This window comes from Echinops telfairi, unplaced genomic scaffold, assembly GCF_000313985.2.
Source record: "Echinops telfairi isolate 266 unplaced genomic scaffold, ASM31398v2 ScPeMD7_4;HRSCAF=17, whole genome shotgun sequence".
In the NCBI taxonomy this organism is placed as follows: domain Eukaryota; kingdom Metazoa; phylum Chordata; class Mammalia; order Afrosoricida; family Tenrecidae; genus Echinops; species Echinops telfairi.
In genome coordinates this window covers 45545356-45562725 of record NW_022103900.1, presented here as the reverse complement: position 1 = coordinate 45562725, position 17370 = coordinate 45545356, and the positions used below count along the sequence as shown (strand labels likewise).

Below are 17370 nucleotides of genomic sequence, written 5' to 3'. Positions count from 1 at the left end.
TGGGATGCTTTCTTAATGGACACTTACCTTTTATATAAAACTCTCTCTTATACATATGAGTTTCTCTGCATTTTGTCCCCTTAGTTTACCCAGACTAACACAGGATGTGTGTGTGTGTATAAAAAAACAGACTCACTGCTCTTGAATCAATGCTGACTCACAGCAACCCACTTAGGAGTTTTCAAGAATGTAAATGTTTACAAGAGTAGAAAACCCAATGTTTCTCCCTCAGACCTGCTCACTATGATATACACAGAGATATATATGGATGCATACATGTGTGTGTGTATACACTCATGGTCATATATGTACAGACATACTTATTTTGTAAATATATACCAAATTCACAGTACATGTGTCTGTGCATACATATACATATATGTGTACATAAACACACACATATGTTCTCCTTGGAATGCTTATAAGCGTGTGTACCTATATATATGTAGCAAATTTACAGAATGCATATATGTGTGCATGTGTGTTTATATATATTTTCCTTGGGTCCTTATAAACACACATATATGAATGTATACACACAGAAACACACATATATACTGTAATTTTGGTACATAGATACGACAGTGAGTTCAGATGTGTCTGTCTATATATAAAGATAGTACACGCATATACATATATGAGGGGGGTACCAAAAAAAATCCTGAAGGTTTTTTTCCAAAGCTATGTATTTAAAGTTTTACAAAATGTATTATCACCTTCAACGTACTCTCCATTACAGTTAATAAATTTGACAAATCCTCAATTTCCTTCCTGGAAACAATCCTCAAACTCATCTGTTTGGATGGCCAACAGCAGCTCCCTTGTTTTTTCCTTCACCTCTTTTACTTCCATCAAATCACTCACTGTTGTTTCATGTCATTCTTCACTCGTGGAAACAAAAGAGAAGTCGCATGGAGTGAGGTCAGGTGGTACACCGGGCAAGAGAGGCATGCTGTTTTTTGCCAAAAACTAGCCCTCTGAGATGGCTGTGTGAGCAGGTGCACTGTCGTGGAAGCAAAACCACTTCCCTGTCTGCCACGAATCAGGCCTATTTTGTCACACACTGTAAGGCAATTTCTTCAGAACATCTAAATAAAAATCTTGATTAACACTCTGACCTGGTGGAATGAACTCCAAAAACACTATGAGTAAACATTTTCATCCATTTCAGGAACTTTACAGATGTTATTATAAACTGAAATTTCACCTTTTTGGAAACCAGGAAACCACCTGTACACTTGAGTTTTTCCCATAGTCCTCTCCTAGTAAGCTATGTTCAATAGCACAACAGTTTCTGGGGCATTTTTCCTAAGCAGGAAACAAAATTTCACAGCCACATGCTGTTCTCTCAAGGTTCAAATGAAACTGCTTTTATGAAAAAAAATTCAGTGACCAGAGAAAACCTTCCCAGGCAATGCCACTGGGGGCACTAACTCAGAGCGGGTTGATTGATGCTCACCTGTGGGAAGAATGCATGGTACGAAGCTTCTCCTTTTTCCACTTTTGGGGTGGGTACTTCCTCATATATATTTGCATATATACGTATATACACGATACAAGGAGCTAAATGACTCTCCTCTATTTAAGTCCTTCACAATCATGAGGAATATAGGACATAGTTAAGAAGCGTATGAGAATAAAATACAGAAACCCTAGGCATTATGAAAGTAGGGCATTGTGGGTAAAAGTGTAATGCTTAGTTGCTTGATATTTAGTTCCCATGATAGCTAGCACAATGAAATCGCTCCTTCCCACCCTTCCTCCCTTCCTCTCTAGACTCTCCCACTTCACTTTTTCACAGGGGTTATCGGGTGTCTCCAACTACTTTTGTCCTTTGGAGTCCCCCTTTCTCAATCTCATCTCCACTTTAACATCATAACTGAGTTTAGTACAGATGTCACTCATAGAAACCTCTAGACAATTTTGGGGCTTCTCTGGAGACCAAAGTAGTAAGACGGAGGCAAGTGCATATTGAGCTGCTTGGCCCAGGGCCCCTTCTCCTGCTTCAGCCAGAAGAGTCCACGACTACTATTCCTGGAGAATAACTAATCAGTCAGGTCGCATTCCTCTCTTTAAAGCAAGTTTGGATTTAACCTGCTGATATTTGCTTTTGGACTTTGGCATCAATAGGCACAATTTTAGGTTGTAGTTATTTTTGTATCAATCTACTTTCCCTATTCCACTATAAAGGAAAAGGATCTAAAAGGCAAAAACAAAAATCAAAACAAAACCCTCCTTAAGCATCCAGAAACAAAGAGAGAAACGCGTGCCTTGATGGACCCTTACATGAAATAAACTCATACTAAAACTTTTATTAATTTCTCACTTGGTGAATTAGAGAACTTCAAAGAGTATTTCTAACCTCTGTATCTTTAATTTATGAAAATATATTTCTATTGTATATCAGTGGATATCATATATTTTAATTTTTTTTATTTTTTCATGAGCCTCACATTATTATTCAACAGAGAATAAGATTCTAATATTGCTATACTTGTGTTCATGCTGAGTCTTTGGCACCATTTTCTTTGTAATTCTATCCTTGAGAATGAAAGAGTCGATATATTCCGACATCTTTTTCTCCTAGCAGTGGAAGTGTTACTTCCCTGAAGCAGATACACAGGCTATATAATGATTGTTATGTGCTTAGTGATCCTTATAATCAGAAAAAGTAGAATGTTCTCTGATAATTCTTAAAATTGGAAATGAACCGCATTTCATTTAGGAAAACAGCAAGTTCACGTTAAAGGTGACATTCTCTAAAAGCATGTAAGGACTACAATATCTGTACTTAACCCTGGGAAGATATGTTGCATTACATCCACGGAATAGAAAGATGGTTATTTTATACAAAGTGGGAAAGTCACATCTACATTATCTTTTCACTTAAGTAAAGATGCCTAAGGACACCTTTCTCCAACCCAATGCATGACATTGATTTTTCATTCTGTGAATTTGCTATAGGATATGTCAACATGGACAAATCAGACAGTGTGGTGAGGAAATGAAATATATCGATCCTATTTTAAGGGAGGAAAGTGAGGTAACATAGTACAATTCTCTTCTTATCTTGAATTTAAAAGCATAATGCTTATAAAACACCAAACAACCTAGGTGACAAAGTTGTAACTATGTGAATGTTTCTTGCCTTCCAAAAACCAAAACTAGTTCTATCCCAGAAGTGGTGGTCATCCTCACACAAGGTATTTTTTTCTTTTATCTGTTTTGTTTTTATGACTAGATATCCTTCTTGTTGAAGGAATTTTTAGAGAAGAATATTTTTTATTTATGTGAAAACTATTGCAGGTCAGAATCACCTTTTCTTGCTTCATTATTTCAATTTAATTCAATGCACTTACTGAATGCATACCAAGTACAAATAGGACTAAGGTGCATACTTTGTCCCTAAATGCCCTTTCACTTTTTGGCTGTAGGATGTGTGACAGTTACATAATTTCATGTCAACTTGAAGATATAAAAGTGGGTGGGTGGGTTCTACCCTGTCAACCAGGTCACAGGCTGATAGTGCCTCCTCGTGGGCATGGTCTTCTCATAAGGAAGGTCCTAGGAACCTCCATCTCTCTCTCTGCCTTCATCTTCCTGCTGGCTGACTCTGTGGAGGACCGGAGCCCTGTGATACGGCCCCCACCATTAGTGCCACACAACTTTGCACCCCATCTTACGATCTTCCTGAGTTCTGCATCATTGCATGTGGCTGCATGAGACTTAAGAGTGACTTCTGGACTTGAGCTGGGTTGGGCTGGGATGTGTGTGTATATATAACTATATATATATAACTACTTCTTCATATAAAACTCGTTCTTTCACATATGGGAGTGTGACTGGATTTGTTTCTCTAGTAAAACTGGTCTAACTCCAGGAGGAAAACAGTGAAGATTGGTAGGAAAGAGTTAAAGTAATTCTTTACAAAATCAACTGTATGGAAAAGATAAATTAAATACTGAAATAAAATTTAAAAAGGAACTTGATGCTATTGGATCAATTCTGACTCATAGTAACACTTTCGAACAGAGTAGTACTAGCTCACAATGTTTCTAAAGCTGAAATATTTATGGAAAAAAACTGTCGCATAGTTTTCCCATAGAGTGGTTAGTGGATTCCAACTTTTGGTGAGCATCCAAGTATTGAAGGCATGCACCACCACAAAGTTCCTGTATGCAGACATAGAAACGGAGTCACAGAGAGAATTTGAGAAGACATCTAGATTCGGTCAGAAAACAACAGCGATGGCGTAGGAAGTTTTATAGATCAATAGGTGTTTTAGGAGGAATAACGTCAAGGTAGAATGAAGGTCCAGTGTTGAAGACAGACAAATGCCAGCCCTGAGATGTTGTGAATCTCAGAGGGTAAGTATTTTAGAAAATTTTGGAAGAAGGTAACATAGCATGAATTTAAAATAGGGCCTGAGGGGTAGTCTATAGTACCAGCAATGCTAATGTGTTGAATTTTCTTCTACAAGAGAGAATGTACCCTCCCCGGGGTAAGCACCCCACTGAGAGGCATGGGCACCAATACGAGGACACTGATGACCAGGGAGGGGATCCTTGTCTGCACAGCAATGACATGTCTGTAGGTCTTGGCAAATGGAAAAATCAAGCTTGAGTTATTAGAGTTATGAAGGGATGAATGGATAGCTTTGTTATCATACTGAACAACCAAATTATAACAGAAAAATAAAATATGAATATGTATATATATAAATAAATGTATGCATTATATTTCTAGTGAACCCTGGTGCACAATGCTTAGAAACTAGGCTTTTAAAGGAATGCTTGACAGTTTGAAGCCACCTTGAGGCTCAGAGTGAGGGACAATTGAAAATCGGCTCCCCAAAGGATTACAACCCAATCAACCCATGTCTATTATAAGTATTTAAACCATTGCATGTATTTAAGCCAGCGTGTGTTTATGTGTGTGTATATGTGTGTGAGAGAGAGGACAGAGACAGAGGCAGAGAGAGACAACTATAGGACAGGACAGAGCTCCTCTGTGAATTTCCAAGACTATAATTCTTTGCAGGAGTGAAGTCCACCTTTTTCCCTGGAGCAGATGGTGGTTTGGAACTGCTCATCTAGCAGTTAGCAGCCCAATGTGTAAGCACTATGCCACCAGGGCACCTATGTCTGAAACGGAGGAATGGATACTAAAATAGTAGATAATGAGAGTAATAAAATAATGATGATGAAATGAACATATTCAGGAAAGATTAAGTGAAAGAAATGTAACATAAACAATTCATGAAAACCAACTCTTATCTAATTAACAGGAAGTGAGGCATCACCTCCATTATAAGTATACATAAAATGTTGGCTGACTATTTGCTTGAACAAGTACTTTAATATTCGTATGTTGAGTAAGGTGAAAATGCTTTCTAGAGAGATCCTGTATAATAAACACTTACCCTGAGGCTGACGGCTGGGGTGATAAATCTGAAGGTCGAATGGCTGTGCACTGGTTTTCTGAATCACACTGACATTCTGCCCCGTCCACTTATTGGCTTTGGACAATGTGTTAGTTCTCCAATCTGTCCAATAGACTTCGCTCCCAAACAGAGACACAGCAAAGGGATGGGAAAGGTATTCATGACCTCGGATGATTTCTATCATTCCTGTCCCATCATAGAGGGCAGAGTAAATTGCATCCGACCTACAGAAAAGTAAACACATCAGCGCTTTATCAAAATCCATTCAAATAGCCCAGTACAGTAAATCCATCATTAATTTAGATGATACAATATTTAGTAAACATTTTAGGGGCTTGTATCTGATTCATGAAAAACCTCACCAATAACAACAAAACAGAAAATAATTAACATGACAATAAAAAATAAACCACCAATTCCAATGTGTTTGTACATGAGCCATGCACGGTAGGAAAGTGGAAGGTAGCATAACAAAGAGAGCATGTCTTAAACCTGGCATCTGTCCAAACGATCCTTCGTTCAAAGTGGTCCACGGTTAGTCCGTTAGGCCAAGCCCCGGTTTTCATGTCTTTGTAGATGGTTCTTCTGCCCGCACCACTCATAGAGGCAGACTCAATGCGAGGGAAATTTGCATCCCAGTCTGTCCAGAAAAGAATCCTGAAGACAACGGAATATTGTTATTTCAGTCATTCATTTAAAAAATATATTTACTGAGTGCATAGAATATGTTAGATCCTGGGTAGGTACACAGTTGTGAAACAAACAAACAAACAAACAAGATTGCCTTTGTGGATTTAATGTTCAGTGGGAAAGATAGACTAAATAAATATATGAATATATATTTGCAGCTTCTAAGAAAATTATTGCTATTATAGGGACTAGCAAGTCGCTGCAGTACTGTATTAGTCTGAGTGATTTGGAGAAACAAATCCACAGCAACTCATGTATAAGAGAGAGTTTTATTTAACGGTTAAGTGTGCATCAAGAAAACATCACAACCCAGTGCTGCTCAGCCCACAAGTCCAACAATAACCCATATGTCCAGCACCAATCCACAAAGTCCTCCTCCATCTCACAAAACACACGCAATGACACTGACTGCAGTAGGAAAGTTGAATCGTGAATGTGTAAGCATCTCAGCGCTGGCAGGGGTCTCCACATGGCTGCTCCAGCACCCAGGGCTGCATCGGGGTAGGTCCATATGGCTTCTCCTTGGGGATGTCTTTCAGGAAGTCAGCCTTGAAAGCTGAAGCAGGGAACTGCTAAGGCAGCTGCACCCTGGTGCAACCATCACAAAGCAAGAGACCTGAGAACTAGAAAGGTCAGGCTCATTGAGCCATTTATCCCTCCACCCTTTAATTAATCCCACATGTGTTTATCGGCCAGGTTGGCACAAGACACTTTAACTAACCCAAGTACTTAGAGAAAACAATCAGGAAAAATGAACAAAAACAATCTGAGAAGGTATTGTTTACACTGAAGGACAGGACAGAATATGAAAAGCAGCACAGGCAAAGAAAGAGCATCGACAAAGGCCCTTACAGGGGAATGGAGGTGGCCTAGTTGAGGACCAGAAGTAAGGCCAAAGTGTTAAACTAGGAGTACAGGGTCTGTGAAGATTGTTGAGGAAGAGGAAGTTGAAGACTTCCTTTGGACCTTGTAGGACAATGTAATTATTTTGGATTTTTTGTTGGAATGATATATAAATTATTCTGGCAATTATGTAAAGAACAGAGAGGTAAATATATGACCTGCTAGTGTCCTAGACTAAAAAGAAGGAGAGAGTGTTTATTTTGGAGTTAGGGCTCCTGGGACTTGTAGATGGATTTGAGATAAGGGATGAGGTGTAAGGAAGAATAATGGGTGTCAGTGTTTGTTGTTGTTGTTGTTGTTTCCCCCTTAATGAGGGTAATTAGAAGGCAATGTTGTACAAGGGCAACATTAATTGAAATGGGGAATCTTAGGGAAGGAACAGATTGCAGGTGCTGGGCCTTGAAGGGGAGTTGCCGTGAACAATTCTCACTGACCCTGCAGGGCAGGGAAGAACTGCCCGTGTGGGCTTCCAAGACCGTAACTCCTGCTGGGAGTAGAAAGCCTCACCTTTCTCTGTAGACAGCAGGTGATTTCGAATCACTGACCTTGTGATTAGCACCAGTGGTGAGCGGTTATGCCATATGGCTGCTAGCCTCAAGTTCAGCAACCAAAAAACGCCAGCTGCTCCGCAGGACAAAGATAAGACCTTTCACTCCCTAAAGAGTCACATGCTCAGAAACCCACAGGTGCAGCTCGGCTCGGTGCTGAGAATCACGGTGAGTCAGTGTCAATGCCATGGCAGTGAGTCTGGCGGGTCTGAGTTATGAACAAGAAGCTAAAGGGTACCTGTAAACTTTCATAAATGGGAGTTTTAATAGGTCAGAAAGAGATGTCCATGAAGCTAGTGTGCCACACGGGGTGTTGCTTGAGAAGAGGTGAGAAGTCAAGGGCAGAGAAAAGAACTTGAAAGTCATTAGTGTGGAAATGATATATAGACCCCTACATTATGTTATACAGTAATTTGATAACTAAAACTATACAATTGTTTTTAATATTTTTATTGAAAGGTCATTTTAGTTTGTCAAAAATTTCATGTACTCTCTATTAATAATATGCGAATACTTTTGTGTCATACCTACTAAATACTTCATATTGCATATTTGATTTCTCTGACTGACAGGTTGTGTTTAACTGACTGTGATCTAAAACTGTTGATGTAAGTTTCTACAGTGAATATATAATATAGTTATGAACAATTCTACAATCACTGACTAGCTAGAATTTTTTAGTGCTTATTATGTTATAAGTACAGCTTTCAGTGTTTTACTTAAATTACCTAACTCCCACTGCTCCAAGGTCATTTCTGTAGTAATCAATATTTTGCCGACTCGAGGAGAATGTGAAGAACTTAATCAAGCTCACATGGCTAGCAATGGTGGGTAAGTTGGAAACCCAGCAGGCTGACCCCTGCTTTTATGCTCTCCACCCCTAACTCTTTGCTGCGTCGTTCAATAAAACAACGAACGGAAAGCACCTAGGGCAAGTGCAGGAGCTTGGTTGGCAGTTAGTACATAGACGCTGTCCTCTCTATGTTGGCGTAGGACCCCCTGGGAAGGATGGAGGTTTGGAAAGTTGGTTTTGGTTGTTAGGGACCCTTGAGTCGGTTCCCACCCCCTAGTGAAATGTAAGTTCAACAGAGCAAAACTCTACCCAGTCCTGTGCCGTCCTTGAACTTGTTCGTATGTGTGAGCCCATAAATGCAGCGACTGTGGCAATCAGGGGAAAGTGCCCACCAGGTTTTAATTCTTAGCAGTTCTGGGGACATGTTTGTGACAAACACTAAAGTGACTCATAAATAATGACTCTCTTCTTCATTAAAGGAACCTTGGTTATGTAGTGGGTTACACATTGAGTTGCTCAACACAAGGTCAGTGGTTCAGATCCACTAGCTACATCATAGGAGAAAGATGAGACTTTCTATTCCTATAAAGAAGTTCCTATTCCTATAAAGAAGTAAAGTCTTGGAAACCTAAAGGGGAGTTCTACTCTGTTCTGCCGGGTTGGTAAGAGTCAGAATATACTTGATGGCAGTGGTTTTGGCTCTTCATTATAAGGACATGTATTGTTGTCAAATTTGACTCTTCAAACTTTTTATGACCATTAAGCATAATATTTGATTGTTTTTCTGAGAAGATGAAATAATTCTCTGCAAAATAACTCAATTTACCATTGCATCCTTCACCCCACCTACCCCTTTTTTAAAATCTATTATGATTTAGCACAAAGTAAATGTGGACTGATACACACTAAGCACCCATCATGATCTAATTTTTAGGAAGTATACAGTCTCACAGAAAATAAGAATTGTGATCATGAAATGGTTAATAAGACAATTCAAAATGTTATACAGTAATTTCATAAATAAGTGAGCAAAATATATGGGGGTCAGGCAGGGAAGACAGCAATTGTATTGATGAAAGTACAATTTCATATACAACCGAAGGCAATGGACTACAACAAACATTGTAGTTGAACAACTGTGTCAATGTTGGATGGTGATATTCTTGTTTCAAGGCTTTTAACAATTAACAATGTTGGATGGTGATAGTCTTGTTTCAAGAGCTGTATATAGTTTTTAGTGTCAGACAAACTCGAACTTAAGCCTGAGATCAGTCAATTGTAACAGGATATTTCCTCTCAGACTCTTGCATCTTATGTGGGAAAAAAGACGGTAATAGTATTTACTTCTGAGTAGTTCTTGAGGAGATAATATATGTTAAAATATTTAGCGTGCAGGATGATCAGCACAGAGAAAAGATATATGTTTATGTATGCATGCACATACATATTTCCAAAGAATTTGCCTCTTTAAAGACAGCATTCAAAAATCTTCACAAATAACTCACTATATGGGGATGGAGAAACGGATGGACACAGGAAAGGCACAGAGGGAGATGAGGAAGGAAAAGAAAAGAAAAATGACTATTAATATGATTGTTTGAATGCAATTATGACATGTGTGTGAAAGTAAATTAACTTCAAAAAGGAACATGATTCAAAGTCTTGAAAAAAATTAAAGCAATATTAGAGGATTGGTGTTACCACAAAATGTCCTTGTGGGATTACAATAAAAATCTTTTAAAAGAAAAAGAATTTTCATTTCTTGGAAAGTTTTAGGAGCTGGTCCAGCCCAGGTGTTGGAAAAACAAAACTCATTTTTTGACTAGTCAACATTTTAATAAATTAAATAAATTATTAGGAAAGAGTAAAATGGCATTAATATAAGAGGGCATTTATGAAGCTTTTATTGTTGAAAATAATTTTGCTGAAGAGACCAATGTTTATAGATAAAATTGTTTTGTATGGAAAACAAACAAACAAATAGCATCATTATCTATAAATGTTGGTCTGAATAACTTATAGGCAAAAAAAAATAGAAAGAGAGAGAGCGTAACAATATATGGCCAGTCACAGAAATGAAACATGGTTTAGTTTAATTAATTAGCATGAAGCAAAGAGCCTGCTAAGTTGAGTGGGTAAATGTTTTTCTTGAAAGCAATGAATATGAAATAAATTATGTCTCTTCAAATTTAGTTTTGGGTGCATGAATCTCTGAATTTATACCAGTTTGTTATTTCTCCACTCCCTTTTAAACATAGCCTTGAAATAAGATTTAAAATTAAAAAATTAAAAAAAAAAGATCAACAAAGCTCAATCAAGTTTGAGATGATAGCTCAACACACAAGGTGGAGAAGACAGACTTGCAAGTTTGGAAAAGTTATCGCTGAAAAGAAATTTAGTGAATTTGGAAGTCACGGAGATAGCCTGCAATGGTAGGTAAGCCATCACTTGATCTAAATAAGATAATGGAGGCATTAGTGATTAAGGGTCAGACTACAAGCTAAAAAATTGGTGATTCGAACCCACCCAGGAGTGCCTGAGAAAAGAGACCGGGTGATCTAAAGTTGAAGGGCATGATGGCTTTGAAAATCCAGATTGACACTGCCCATATGGAGTTGCTCTGAGCCAGACTTGGCAAATAGCATCCAAATCCGGAGAAATCTGTTCTTCTCACTCGCATGTCTGCACCAAGATTACAACGACATTGCTTTCCACTTGCATCACAGGTAGAACACAGAAGTCTCTCTGGCAATGTTTTTCCTAAGTAATATGGGTAGCCCTTCAAATCTACATACCATGGTTCCCAAGTGCTTCCAGAACATTGTCTAGCCTCTTAAAATCCCTTTATTAAAGTAGCATTAGACCATTTCTTCTGTTGTAGTCATAATATTTCATCAATTTTGGTAGAACATTTCTAAAACTTAAAAAAAATATGTATAGAATCAATTCCTTTAAAAGTGATCTTAACCTTGGCATAAGACAGCTTATAACCAGTTCCAAAAGTTGATTTCAAGGATCATTGCTCCTTATGTTCTAGACACTCCTTTGTATGTTTTACAGTAGAGTATTTTAACAGAATCATTATCCCTTATTATTTTACTTCTTAATGTTTAAAATATATTAGCATTCAATAACTGCATTACTCCAAGTATACAAAGACTGCATATCTCTTTGTATAGAACATATGGAAATGTTAAGCACAATTGCTTTTGAAAAAATACCATAGACTACCAATTCTACTGTTTCTACATTCCTTGGGTAGTCAGTATTAGGATTAAATTGAGTTAATGGACCTTGACTAGTTGGACCATTATAGGCAGGAAAGGGCTCTTATCATCGACCAGGCCAGGCTATAGAAAGTGAAAATAAATGATCTTGGCAAGTAAAGAAGTTACTGATTTAACACCTTTAGGTCTCTAAAAACCAAAAATGCTTTTTGTAAGTTTTGTTGAAGAACACTGCTGGATAAAATTTTAAATTTTCTTACGAGTCTCACTAATCTTTGCAATTGCCATTTCTATTTCTGACACATGTAATTGTTTAGTATAACCCATTATGACACATGAGAACAAAATATTAGTAACTGAGTAGGAAGGAGTCATGCATGTGGATAAAGGCAATGACAGAATAGGAACTGAGAATCATAAACAGATCTGAACTATATGATGCTTGCCGTTCTCTAATAATATGTGTGATGTTGAAAAGGGGCTCAGAATAGTAATCAGTGCACCAGCTTAAACACAATGAAAGAAAAATGAATCTTCCAATTTACCATCTTACACTAACTTATCAAAAACCGAGGGGCCCTAGGCAAACTCTCAAATGTTACTGGAACTGAGTATAATGAACAATATGTCTTGTGATATAAAATAAGGACTAGTAGAGTCTATGCTAATGGAGCAAAATTCTCAATTAAAAGCTCCTTATTCCTGTGAGCTGTTAAAAGGGCACACAAACTTTGATTGCTTGAAGATCCTTACGAAATATAAACGTGTTATGGATCGAATGTTATGACTTGCTATTTTCACCTGTGATGAGTGAGGGAGCTAAGTTGTTGGTGGCAAATCTTTTTTTTTATTTATTGTTATAAGCAAATTTATCCATACGCAAAAAGAAAGATATTTGTATGAAGTGGTTTATTTAACAAACATTTACTGAACACAGCTGTAAGTACCAAGTTCTGTGAAGAAAGTCAGACATCTAGAAACAGTAATTCTTGTCATTAGTAAAAGCTCCTAAGTTAACCAGAATAATTATGGGGTTTTATAAAGTCATATTTCTCAACAATTAGTGAATTGCTTCCAAAATATATATTTTGTAAAATTTAAATGTCTCTGAACTTCCTATTTGTGTTGATTTTTTAATGTTCTTTTTGTATTTCATGAATAATTTCAGAACTTAGGGAAGATCTTATTTTCTGTTTCATCATATAACACTTATGCAGTAAACTGAGTTTAAATAAAATAATTTTAATGCTACTTTTTTCTTTTGCTGCCCAGCTCTGCTGCTCAGTGTGTGTGTACATAACATTCATACTGTGCCAATGTTTTCAGGCTCTGTCGCAAAAAATCTATTATTTCATAACATCTCAAATTAATACCAAAATAGAGAAAAAACCCTTAAAATACTTGAATATTTGCAGCATATATTTTAACTTGATATCTTCAAGTACACTTTAGAGTTTTCTCACAAATTTAATAGTATAATCAAATTGGTGATATAAATCAGGGGTAGAATCTTGGACTACATAATATAATCCTATCAGTCCTCTATAGAATGAGCAATGAAAATCCTCTCAAATCAGAACATCCATCCTTGTCAATCCATCAATTCTTCTGTGAAAGTGAATGAATTAATAACTATTATCTCAACTCTGGTCAGTTCATGTCACAAGTGTTGTTTCCTCACCTTTAAAAGAACTTAAAATTATATTACCCCTGTAATTATCTTAATGAGACCTGCATTAAGATATGAGAGTCATTTCTAATGGAAGACATAAGCTTTCTGAAGCAGTATCAGGTTTCCCCTACAACTATGACAGTTTTTTGCACCTATTATTCAACTTTTACAGGATATTTTACTTCTTCATCTCAATGCAATGTCATTGTGGTAGTAAGAGATTATTGAATCCATTACAAATCATTAAGACCTTAAGCACAAGAGTAATAATTTCACTGAAGCAGTGTATCCTATGTGATTGCTTTTGTATTTTTATGATGTTGGTACAAAGCTATAGAAAATGAAATACCAAATCACAGTTCTACTATCAGTTCAGATTTCCAAAATTCCCATCCACCCATTTTGTTTGTCTATTTGCTCTTAAATCGTTTTTGGTTTTGTTTTCAAATCCATTTTGGGGTTGCCATTTGTAATTTGGGAAGCATTTACACATTTTTCTCTCACATGGGTGTACATGCTAAGATTATAATATTCCAAAAGATCGATTTGCCCTCACACAGAAAGTTTCTTATGCAAATTCAGTATAGATTACAACTCAATGTAAGAAGATGAAAATCCTCACAGCTGTTACCAATAGGTAGCGTTATGATAAACAGAGAAAATATTAAAGTTGTTAAAGATTTTTGTCTTGCTTGGAAACACAATCAATGTTCATGAAAACAGCATTCAACTGATCAAAAGACCCATTGTGTTGGGTAAACCTGCTGAACAAGATCTCTTTAGAGCAGTAGTACTCAACCTTCCTAATGCCGCGACCCTTTAACACAGTTCCTCTTGTTGTGGTGACCACTCAACCATAAAATTATTTTCATTGGTACCTTATAACTGTAATTTTGTGACTGTTGTGAAGCGGGTGACCCCTGTGAAAGGGTCATTCGACCCCCCATAGGGGTTGCTAGCTACATGTTGAGAACCACTGCTTTAGAGTACTGAAAAGCAGGGATGCTACTTTGAGGATTCAGGTGTGCCTATCCCAAACCATGCTATTTTCATTTGCCTCACATGCATGTGAGAGTCAGGCACCGAATAAGGAAGACTGAAAAGAATGGATGCTTTTGAATTGTGGGGCTACCTATTGATATTGAAAGTATCACGGGTACTGTTAAAAGGACAAACAAACGGTTTGGGAAGAAGTACAGCCACAGAGATCCTTAAAGGAAAGCATGGCAAGACTCCATCTCATGTACTTTGGACATGTTGTCAGGAGAGACCAGTCCCTTTAGATAAGAAGGACTTCATGCTCAGCAAAGTAGAGGAGCAGCGAAAAAGAGGAAGGCCCTCAGCAAGATGGATTGACTTGGCACAGTGGCTGCAACGCTGAGGCCAATGTAAGCGCAGTTGTGAGGATGGTGCAGGACTGGGCAGTATTTCATTCTGCTGTGCCTGGAGTGGCTCTGGGTCAAATCCACCAGCAACAACATACAACTTAGAATAGGTCTAACCCCGGTGGTATAGCCCTGTCAGTGATGTGCTAGCACCTTTGTGGGAAGGAGGATCAGGATCAGCATTGTTTGTCCTTAAGAATAGACTGTTGAAAAATAAGACCATTTCTCATGAAGCATAGGTCTTTTATGGTGAATAATAGGAAGCAGAGCGTTAAATAGAGTGTTCACTGTGCAAACAAGAACACATGTCCTGGTTATTACTGGGGTTCCTGTTGCCATAGCTTCCACACTCTTCCAGAGAAGCCAGCAATTCATGGTCTTAAGTAAAATTTTTAAATTGTGTCAACTCATTCAAATGACTTTCTCGTCCTGGGAAGCAATCTCACACATCAGTAGAGGCTTGCCAGTTTGGAACCTGCTCTGAACTAGCTGCTTTGTCCCTTTAAATTAGGAAGAGAAAAACAAACTTCCAAATCTATTGATTCTGGGATTGAGTATAGACTAGACCGAAAGTCAGAGTCCTCTAGGAAGCTGACTTGCACACAAAGCTGATTTTACCCTCTACTGCATCTCTTGCCTCATTTGCTTCTCTAATTAGTGCTCTGTTTCTCCTGCGTAGATTCCCTGTGTTTTATATTTCTTTTTATATTATTATTTCTTAAATATATATACTTTAAGATATAGGTAAATACATATATCATCTATCTATCAACACCCTTTTATTTTTTTACTATTATTCTCTGTATCTGGCAATATTCTTTAGGCTTGAGTATATAAAACAATTGTCAAGAGGAAAAAAGAACAAGGATAACAAGTTATTCTCATCTATTTTGTCATCTACATGGTATACCTCTAACATATTTATCATCTACTTGAGCCCTGTGAGGGAGATAGTATCCCGGATTTACAGAAGTGGAAACTGAATTGTAAGGGAAGGGAATCCTCTCAATGGAGCCTTTCGGAGATTAATTGACTGAAAAGAGACAAGGACCGACACCTCTAGCTCAAAATGCAATGCCCTTTGTTGTTGTTTCTCCAGGATGAACAGGGAGACAGGGAGGGAGGCAGAGTGGGGCAATGAGTTACAGTTTTCAACGGGTGGCCTTGTCGAGAGTCATCTTCCTTGTCTTTCAAACTTCTAAACAGTTATCATATTTTCTGTACCCATGCAAGCTTATTCCATTATTGTATAATTGACTCCAAATATATTAAAAATAAATAAGAGTGAGATGGTTGACATCTGTGATTATTTGGAACAAAAACTGGTCTGGTGGTTTTCAACCATCAAAAACAATTACATTATCTCCTTGGCAAGGCAGAGAAAAGTTTATTAAATTATGGATTCAAAATGAGTTGCAATTGCTCCCAATCGGACCTAATGCCAATATTTAGAAGAAATAAATTGCCATCCTCTAAATGATGTAGGCAGTCCTAGACCTAATCTCATGGTAATAAACTTTACAAACACACACACACACACACACACACACACACATTGCTTTGACTTCTAAATAATAAGAAATAACTGAAATCAATATTCATTAATTCTGAAAAGACAATATATTTACCCAAATCTTGGGTCCAAAGCAATGGCTCTGGGGTGTTCCATGGCTCCAGCTATTAATGTCGTTCTTAGAGAACCATCTAATTTGGCCACTTCAATTTGATCCAGGTTGCTGTCTATCCAATATACGTTGTCTGCAATCCAATCCACTGTCAGACCTTCTGGGGTAGCCAGTCCATGCTCCACAACCACTTCAATTGCACTGACACCTGCCATAAAAAGAGGAAACCAACACTGAGATCCCTTTCAGGAACACAGACAGCATGCCCTACTGTCCACAGTACACATGCCTAAACATGTCGCCTTTGAGAGACGCTGTGGAAAAGTGCCACTTGACAGAGAGTAAGAAGGTCCCAAATAAAAAATTGCTGATTTTTTCTAATAGATATTTTAATTCATTTAAATACATTTAAATACTTAAACAACTGTGAAATTAATAACAATGCTGAAATTTATTTTTTAAAATCTATTTCTTGTGTCTGACATTTTAGACAGACTAAGGAATTTGGGGAAAAATGATTTTTTTCCTTCAAATGTAATTCAAATGCTGATTATCAAAAAAATAAGAAAGTGAAGAGAAAAAGATCATCTGGGAACTCGTGCATTATTGTTAATCAGCATCCACTTTTCCCCACGTAGGACAGGTAAAAGAGCTGTCCTCTAAATCACAACTTTATCCCCCTTAGCTAAGAAAACTTTAGGAAATTTCACAAGATGCAAACAAGATAAGAAAATAATAGTGGACTAAAAAAGATGAACAATACAATATTGTCCATTGTCACTAATATTTAATTCATTTATTGATTTATTTCAGTATTAAAAAACCTTATTTAACAAATTTTTCTAACAATATAACTCAAATAGTTTATGACATTCCTGGTGATTTCTGTGAGATTTCCAATAAACTAGCTGACACCTGGTGTGAATGCATTATTTTAAATCAGTAACTTGCAATATGACATTGGATATAAATCCACAAATAAAACTTATATTGTGTGTTTAATTAAGTCCATTTTTCAAAATATTGATAAAGTCATTTGCAGAGGAATCAAATTTCTGACAGATATTCCTTGCTCTTTTAATTA

The 17370-nt window shown here is 37.2% G+C and overlaps 1 protein-coding gene across 1 annotated transcript in view; it reads right to left on the bottom strand.

The window, feature by feature from the left end:
- LRP1B (LDL receptor related protein 1B) overlaps positions 1–17370 on the bottom strand; it is a 1686774-nt gene that overhangs the window by 691218 nt on the left and 978186 nt on the right. Inside the window, exons 21-23 of the mRNA XM_045298375.1 lie at positions 16290–16494; positions 5936–6100; positions 5423–5667 (exon numbers count right to left, since the gene is read on the bottom strand). Of these exons, the coding sequence (XP_045154310.1) occupies positions 5423–5667; positions 5936–6100; positions 16290–16494 (615 nt within the window). The remainder of the gene's footprint in view (positions 1–5422; positions 5668–5935; positions 6101–16289; positions 16495–17370) is intronic.